This window comes from Orbicella faveolata, unplaced genomic scaffold (assembly GCF_042242905.1).
Source record: "Orbicella faveolata isolate gen_17 unplaced genomic scaffold, um_ofav_v1 contig_36, whole genome shotgun sequence".
Lineage (NCBI taxonomy): Eukaryota > Metazoa > Cnidaria > Anthozoa > Scleractinia > Merulinidae > Orbicella > Orbicella faveolata.
Genome location: NW_028301565.1, coordinates 11,663,265 through 11,671,994, shown reverse-complemented (window position 1 = coordinate 11,671,994; position 8,730 = coordinate 11,663,265). Strand labels below are relative to the sequence as shown.

The 8,730-nt window shown below is 39.9% G+C and overlaps 1 protein-coding gene across 1 annotated transcript; it reads right to left on the bottom strand.

The window, feature by feature from the left end:
- Positions 1-527: 527 nt before the first annotated feature.
- Positions 528-7,488, bottom strand: LOC110042938 (uncharacterized). Its single transcript, XM_020748328.2, has 5 exons — positions 7,090-7,488; positions 6,179-6,343; positions 5,596-5,811; positions 4,106-4,989; positions 528-3,524 (listed from the first exon to the last, which is right to left on the bottom strand). Exons 1-5 carry the CDS (start codon positions 7,181-7,183, stop codon positions 2,556-2,558), a joined length of 2,328 nt encoding a protein of 775 aa, XP_020603987.2. The 5' UTR covers positions 7,184-7,488; the 3' UTR covers positions 528-2,555.
- Positions 7,489-8,730: the final 1,242 nt, after the last annotated feature.

Here is an 8,730-nt window from a genome sequence, read left to right as displayed (position 1 = left end):
GACTTAAACTTTCTGGAAACCTGGCTGTAGTCTCGGGCGAGGTGACCTCGGGCGACATGACTCTTGAGCGACATGACTGGTTACCTTCTCTAGAGGCCTTGCTGCACTTGCTCACTATTCGCTATTACCCTGAGCCAAAGATTCCCCGTCAGGTATTAGAACTTTTATTTAATTTGACCGTTATAATTTATTTACACAAATTGACATAAATCTACTACAGATGATAACAATATGAATAATGTAATGGCTGGAGGCCTTGCAAACTCTATTGAGCTTTTCTAAGAAGAGTCCCATATATTAATGAACTAATTTAACTATAACAGATGGATTACTTAATTCTACCACTGTAATAACTTGGACTTGTTGTCTTAAACTAAATATAATCTAGGAATACACATTATTTTGCACATAAACTTTCGTAGAAGTTTTAAAAAGATTAACTTAGTACAACAAAAATCACTGGTGATTCAGATTTATGAAATTCATTCATTCTGTTTCATTCATTCATTCATTCATTCATTCATTCATTCATTCATTCATTCATTCTGTTTATTTGCCTTTTTACTTAATGTACAGTATTTATAAATATTTTAATGTGAGGCGAGGTGACCTCTAGAAACCATCAGGCTTTTAGTTGAGGCCACCTCGTACGTAACAATACGGTTACATAAATAGTGCAACAGCGTGCGGCTTTGCCAGTTCAGTAATTATTTTACTAAAAACTCTAGCAGTTTTTTTCTTAAAATTGGGAACACTTGACAATGAAGTGATTGTACTGAGGAAGGGAATTCCAGATCTTTGGACCTTGGTAAAAAATTGTGAACTTTTTTAGATTAGTCCGGCAATGTTGCACGCGATAATTATTGGCTGTTCTGGTGCTATAGTCATGAATTTGACAATTAACAAAAAACAAGTTGAAAAACAATGGAGGCAACAGGTTGTTATAATAACAGTGCATAAATTTAGCTATTTGAAACGTGTTGATTTGATAAATGTCTAAAATTCCTAATTTGGAGAATAAAGGAGAATGTGCTCTATAATCTGAATTGGTAATAGCTCGCACAGGCCGTTTTTGCAAACAATAAATTCTATTTAAGTTAGTTACGTATGTAGACGACCATGTAGAGTTACAATAGGTGATATAAAGATAAATGAAATCATTTTGAAAATACATACCCCAAGTACCCAATGGCTCGGTTGGTGGAAGGCTTACCCGCTCTTTTTGTGCAGCGGAGGATGCACACAGACCATGGGCTGAAATCAAAAACTATCCGAGTATTTTTCACTTCTTGGGCCCGTTTCTCGAAGGTCCCGAAAGGTTTTCGCACCCGGAAAGCCGGAGCAAAATCTCAAACCTCATGATTACAGAGCTGTTCTTTTCACATAATCGTAGTATTAACAGATGTTCCTTTCCGTACAAGAAGTTTCAAGTGTGTATACCTCTCTGTCTTTAAATAACGATTAACTAAAAATGGCTTTTCGGGCCCGAAGCTTTCCGGGGCTTTCGAGAAACAGGTCCCAGGCGTTTAAATGCGCTTTTATCGGTAAACTGTGACATTATGCTGTTTTGCGTAGAACGTCAGTGAAACAGTCCGGACAAGAAAACATATTTGGTGCAACTTGAGTGGCGCTTGGGTATAATTCCGGTATCGGGACCGTGTGAAAACTATCAAGGTACAGCTGACCAAAGTGAACATGAGAACTGAATCCGTTCGAGGGACTTAAAAAGTTCGAGACATAGTTCACACCTTTAGCATCAGAGAGTTTTCAATGATACCAATGGGATAACACATCACGAAAGAGAGAAACTTACAGATCGTCAGGCTATTTATGCCCATTATATATATTCGCGGATTGAATAATCCTCGAGATGAAAACATGTCATTCTCTGTTGCCCTGATGTACATCAACTAAAAGAAGCTTTTTAAAGGAGCTATGTCATGGTTTCCGCATTTTGAAAAGTTCACTCTAAATTTTTCAAGTTCGTCGTTTGTAATCCATGTTAATCTTCTCCATCCTTGTTTCTTAGTGGTTCATTATTATCTCTTTAGTGTTTTTCCATCTTAGTAAACTATCATTTTCCGCGGGTTTCTTCAATTTAAAGGCAATTCTGTTACGCGGCCAAAATGACTCAAAATACCGTAACTGAGCTCCTTAAAGCTCAGCCCCGAAAGGTTTTCCTACTCAGTTCAAGTAATATATCAAGCACGAAAGATCGTGTTTGACCACATTTTCAAACACCGAGAAGAGAGTTGAAATACGACGCGTAGCGGAGTGTTTTCGACGAGCTTCGAGGGATTTGGAAATTTGGTCAAGCCACTGTCTTGAGCGTTTGATATATCTTCCCAATCGAAACTAAAACTAAGGAGAGAACGGAGAAATAAAATCGTAAAAATATATGCTAATTAAGATCAGATATCCAAACACCCTTACCGTCATAATTTCCTTTTTTTTTTTTGAACTTGTTGAATTATTAATGAGTTTGAGAAAAAAGATAAACAACAGATTATAAGGCAAGAGAAAACGTCTTGAAGGTTTCACCTTAGCGATTTCTGTCACTTAACCAGTCGGCTTTGATGTCTCTTAGATTTATGGAGCTTTTCTAATCGTGGTAACTTTTTCACAGCTCTGTGAACCAAATTATGTTCGGTAAATTTCCTGCTGGGATTTGTCTTGGACAATTTCTTGTCTGTTAATTTTGTGTTCTTTGTGGAATTTTCAGAGCGTTGTTTCACGTAAGGGTTGAGCACAGAATGGCGCCTTTTCTCTCTGTTGTTCATTTCGTCGTCGTCCCCGTCATCCTCATCGTTTTCGTTATCCGGGTCTTCATCTTCATCTCTCCCCATGATCTGTTGTTGGGCCATGAGCATCATTTCCTCTTGTATCTTTTCCTTTTCATGTCGGTTCTCCATCTCACGGTCCTCCATATGATTCAGTACACGTTTCAGTTGCGTAGCGAGCACACGAGCTAGGTTCTTCCACTCCTTGGAATCGCTCGTGCTGACGACCGCGTAGTTTGGCGGGCGAAGTCCAGGTTCCACTTCATTAGGACTGAACTCCTGTCCACTCTGTTGCGAAAGGGTCTGTGCGCTGGCTTTTGCACGTTCCTGGTTTTGCGCTTGTGCAACCTGTGCTTCGTACTCACTTAATTCACGACTGTCTTCCAGTGACTTGGAATCGCCCCGAAAATCCTGCGTTGCCTGTTGAATAAGTCTAGTACGACCACGACGGTTGTCTTGTCCAAACAATTTTATCACATTTTTAATGGCGTTAGTGGCTTCTCTGATTTTTGTTTCTTCCTCATCTGACTTAGCCCTTGCCTCTTCGCTTTCCGATTGGAGGAGATAAGATGACGGAAGCAAATTTCCCGAGTTTCCTTCAGTCTCGTAACTTAATCCAGTTGTATGAGGGGAATTTTGAACTTTAAAAACAGCCTCCCCAGTGCCAGGTTTTTCATTGATTGTAAGCGTTACTTGCTTCCCTGAGGAACCCGGGAAAGCGTGCTTTGGAAGCGGTCTGTTCATCTGGTGAGGAAAACGAAAAATTTTGCAAATGATTATTTTTTTGCTGGTTATCTTATCCATACCTGGTGCCGATTGTGCCAAATCTAACCCAGAGCTTCCAATAGGTCCCTAGCCTGCTGCGCATACTTTACGTACCGCCAGTAAATTTCCGTCTGCAATGCAGAGTTATGGGTTTCCAGCTGCTAAAATTATGCAGTCAAAAACCCGGACTTATCCTATTCGAGCACTCAAATTGTCCAGCACTCAATTGACGCGTCTGTCTGATGCCATGTGAGACGATACGTCTTCTATTCAACAGCTATTTCAGGCTCAGGGAAGGGATACATGCGTGTATTCTGATGATGAAAAAGATGCTGTTCTTTGCTTTTATACTCGGCAGGTGCAATTGAACTCGACAAATGTAGTGTAGAGCAATCAAGGTGAAGTACTGGGCACATACCTGAGACAAAGAGCGAGATTTGGGTTCGCCTGTGTTTTTTATTCCGTCGAATTACCGGTATTGAATCATGCGTTTGTGTCACCGGCAGATGTCAATCAGACATTCTATCCACATTTGAATCATTTTGTTAACATGCACTAACCTGCACAATGGGGTTATTGATATTTCCATGCTTGTTAAGCATTCCTGATATATCTGATGGCATGCCTTCTAAGCTATGAGGCTTTAATGCAGTATCAGCCGTGCTTGTTGTATTTACCACTGGCGTGTCTTGTTGAGCATGCTTAGTCAGTTGGTCAAAAGTTTGTTGATTCACTGTCTCGTCAGAGCTAACAGGCAAGACGGTGTCAGGATTTCCTGTTCCTTCGTCGTGCGTAACGTTGCTTTGTAAAGCGTTCATCGCCTGAGTGTCTAAACTTGGTGCATCAGTCTTGAACTGCAAAGCATTTGTATCGGCATTACGTTCATTCGTCTCTTCATGCATGTATTGATTATTACGCAAGCCCTCGCTAGAGGATGCTGCATTGTCTAGCAGTGTCGAGATCTCCTGTAGGTCTGACTCAGGGACGTTTTCTTCACTGGGAATCCTGCTAGTTACGTTGCGTTCCTGAGCAGCCTTGACGTAAGGAACGTTGTTTTCTCTTAACGCTAGCAGTCTATTATTAGTGAACCCGCCTTCCGGACCTACATTATTCGTTGCTCCTGGATCAATGCGCTGAAAAGAGTCAGTGTTCTTCAGAACGTCATTGACTTTCTGACTTGACTTCTCGCCGAGCTCATATCCCATTAAAACGACAACAGGATGCCCTTCTTTACTCTCTGCGCTTACCTGTGTTATGCCACTAATCGAGGGACCCTTAGTTGGGGGTGGTTTGTGTTCTCCTTGGTCTGTTGGCGAAACAGGTTGGGATGTGGACATTTTCCCTTTTGCTTCGTCACTTGTTGCTGCCTTAGTTTCATTGGGTGCTAATGCATTTTGAAGGCCTATGTGAAACTTGTTAAGCTGGCTTACAACTTTTGGCGAGGCTAAAAGAAACATAAATAAACAAATAATAAATGATAAATAAAGAAAGAGAAAGACAAGTGAATTGATAAAATACGGGGTAAAGAAAAAAAATAGCTTAGATTTTAAAACATGTCGCGGAATGTTAACTCTGAATCAACTTTTCCAACAAGATCTACAATTTTGTACCCGTGATCACGATGTTCATGTCATCAAGTGATGATGTCAGAATGAACTTCAATCCGGACAATCCTCGAACGTTTAAAACCGTCTGTTTGAATTGCAACTCCACAAGATTTCTAGACGTACCAATAATGTGCTGCATGTAATGTGGTTTTTCTTTCTTTCTTTTTACATATATTTTATTTCTGGGCCCGCAGTAATTGGCTACTTAGCTGTTGCGATGTCCCTGCCAAACCTCTACATATTGATTGTAATGTTGTTTTCTTGTATCATGAAGGCAAAGCTAATAAAAAAAAATGTGATCAGGTGTCTCTCCTATAAAAGCCAGGGCCTTTTTTATTTAGGGATGTTCTTCTTAAAAATTGTCCTTTGAGGCAAGACATAAAGGATGTATGTCTGTATTTTATTCTTGTTAGAGCAAGGTTCGCTGAGATTATGGTTAAAACCTGAGATTCCGCGATCAATTCCATCTTCCAGCTGCGTTGCTATAGCACTGGCTGCATCGTCGACTTGTGGCGCTCTTTCTTTTCCCAAAATTTGTACAGCTAGAGCCTTAACCTTGGGCTGCACCGCTGACGACATGCCATGCGCAACGCCTGGTTTTCTTACTTCACCCCAGACTCCCTTTATGTCTATAACTTGCCATTGCTTCTGACCTGGAACTAATAACAAACAGAATTTTTTTTACAACAAAATGCCAAGTTCCACTTTAGTTGTTGAGAGAACGTATAACTTGTTTTGCAATTCTGCTATCGTATATACTTTTCTTCTACGGCGAAGAAATAGTAAATAAACAAACAAATAAATGACTAAGTAGGCAAATCAGCAAATAAACAAATGAATAAATTCAGTAAGCACGAAAGCGCACGTTCTAAACGCTTAGTCGATGAATGACACAAACTGTAAAATTATTAGTCAAAGCATTTCCCTCTCCCAATTTTACACCACTTTCCATTGTTACATCAGTGACCAATCAACCTATACTGAAAAATTTACTCATCAAGGACAGTGTGGCAAAAGAATACTCACTGCAGTACTGGCAGGTTCTGTTGCACACGTGCTGCATTTGTCGACGATATTTGAAGCAGAAACCCATATCTTTCCACACGTGACATCTATTGAGAACTCCCTTGAAGTCTCGGCAATTGTGGTTTATTTTAGAAATGAACTGCCTTGTGTTTCCTGGAATATCTTCTACGCATAAAGTGAGAAAAATGTAGCCTTATTGTGAAGTTAATAGGCACCAGCAAGATCATAAAGCGAACAACCAAAAGGGAGGGAAACAAACATGGTTACCCAACAGTGGGGGCGCCTGCATACATCCGTTTATTAAATCTGTCTCAATTTTCTCGTTTAGAAAAGGCGCAACAAAATGATATGAATCATATTTTTATGTTTAATTGGGTCGATCGTTCTTGTTTATTTCTCTACTCATTGAGTTAATCCAATGTCATTTGCGAGACACTTGCCTTCCATATTTCGATTATCTCAGTACAGTGTTACATTTTAGTGTTATCAGAGGTTTATAATAGCATAGAAAATTAACTTCTGGTGTGACCTAATTTTCTTTAAGGTACAACCAAGAAATAGAGGGAAACTTTGGTTTGAGAATATTGTTCTAAAATAAAGACAGATTCTCACAATTAACATAAAAATAAAGTATGAAATAAAGGATAAGGAATAATATTTCGAACTTGACAGGGAAAAGGTGAAATGTCTTAAAGTCCTAAAACTTTGCAAGCGACCACCTAGTTAAACAGCAAACCAAATACAAGTAAAATAAATCTTAAGTGACAAAAAGAGGGTCAAGTGACATGGGGTTGGAATATAGTAAAATTAATTGACCTGGAACGAGGTTAACAATTATGAAAGGTTTGACTGTACAAGGGGGCCTCTACGCATTAGACTGTCACAGAAGTGAAGCGTATTAGGACAATTACCTAATTTCCTGTAGGCGAGGACGGCACAAGCAAGAACGAGAAAAGAGATCCATCTTTGCCATTGAAAACTCCCTAACAGTGCCAGCAGCGCCATAATTCTTTTCACAGGCTCCACATCACCTTACGCGTGTCTTCAATCTTCGAGGATACCTTAGAATGGCGATAGTTTCTCTTGTAATTTCAACGAGTTTTATCTCTTCCAAAAGTGAAATTCGACTCTTTCGAGTACTCCATAGTGCTCGTGTTAAAATGTGACTTTATATTTTCTGTTCGACGTACATAAGGAGAATACAATGTCACCTCTACAAATTAACTGAATTCCGCAAAGAAAAAGCATCTAAATTATCGCAAGAGCAGACGATTTCTTTGGTGCTTCAATTAAAAATTGATTCCTCGCAAACCCCATTAGAATCACTTGTTTAATGTTCTCGAAAGGAAAGTCAAATGTCACGAGAAATGAACTCATTGGTTGGTCAAAAAGAGGGCTGTGACCACTCGACAAGTCTACGCCCATTGAACATGGTTCACCTTTAAAACGACTCCGTGCAGCAGGTCTCCAATACGAAATGTCACAAACTATTGAAATACAAATAGCTGTAAGAACGCCAGTAGATTTCTGTTTAGATAGAATTTTTAATACACATGGTTTGAAAGACGCAGAAGAAGTCTTGCATACCCTGTTATAGTTCAATTTTACCTGACCGCGACTGAGTGAAGAAGCTGCGCCCTTGTACTGGTAATTTATATTTCTTCGGTAAAGTATCATTGAAATTAATGGAGATCGATAACACTTAAGAGTCTGTTTATCTTCTTCGCTCAAAACCTTCTCGTGACCCTAGCGAGCAGTTGAAAGTTATCTTTGGTTACGACGCCGAAGGCATTTCAGTATGTAAACCTCACTCCACTCTTCTCTTCAGAAGAAGTTTCTGTTAGCTGTATCTTTATTAATTCGCCATTCCAGCAACTAATCGAGGCCACATGCAGATACTCTCTTGGTTAGAGCAATTGCCGAAGACGACAGGACATCTCACAACAAACCCTGTTTTCTCTAAAGTTCGTATTTGTGATTGGATCATTATGGGTTCGGTTCTGTAAGGCCATCATGACCTTGCCCCTTCCCAGTAAGACAACGGTGCAATGCACGTGTAGTCAGTTGTTGGTGCTGCAAGGCCTGCGGACCGAGTTCTTTTCCCCAGTTGTTGCAAGTGAATGATGAGGTTTCGCTTTTGCTTTTGATGCCCTAGTTATTCAATTTGGCCGCTGCTTCTTACTCTTTTTAACTCGTGAATTCCGATTTTAAGTTATGAGTTGTTGTGGGTGGTCAAATTATGCAAATGAAATGTAAATTAGGGGTCGGTCGATTAGCCGTAAAGCTTTTGTGCTAATTGTACTGCTCAGGCCTGCTGTTGCCTTTTGGCGAGTTGTTTCAACGCCGTTTCTCGAACTAGACGCAAAAGAATAAAGAACGTATACAATCAAAACACTTAAGAAAGGGGAGGGGCTGTCGAGAAACGAAGTTATTGCGCATTGATTCCAAGAAGAGGGATCATTTCTAACATCGGCCCATAGCCAATAGATACCTTTTATTGAACAACAGAATGACAGTTGAAATATACAAGAACGTTTACCTTTTATCGGTGA

Bases quoted from the DNA above. Each gene is read 5' to 3' on its own strand.
- LOC110042938 (XM_020748328.2), bottom strand. From the start codon at position 7,183: ATGGCGCTGCTGGCACTGTTAGGGAGTTTTCAATGGCAAAGATGGATC. The intron at 6,344-7,089 runs GTAATTGTCCTA...CTTTATGCGTAG, and splicing joins CCTCGCCTACAGGAAATTAG to AAGATATTCCAGGAAACACA. The intron at 4,990-5,595 runs GTTTTAACCATA...TGTTTCTTTTAG, and splicing joins AATTGATCGCGGAATCTCAG to CCTCGCCAAAAGTTGTAAGC.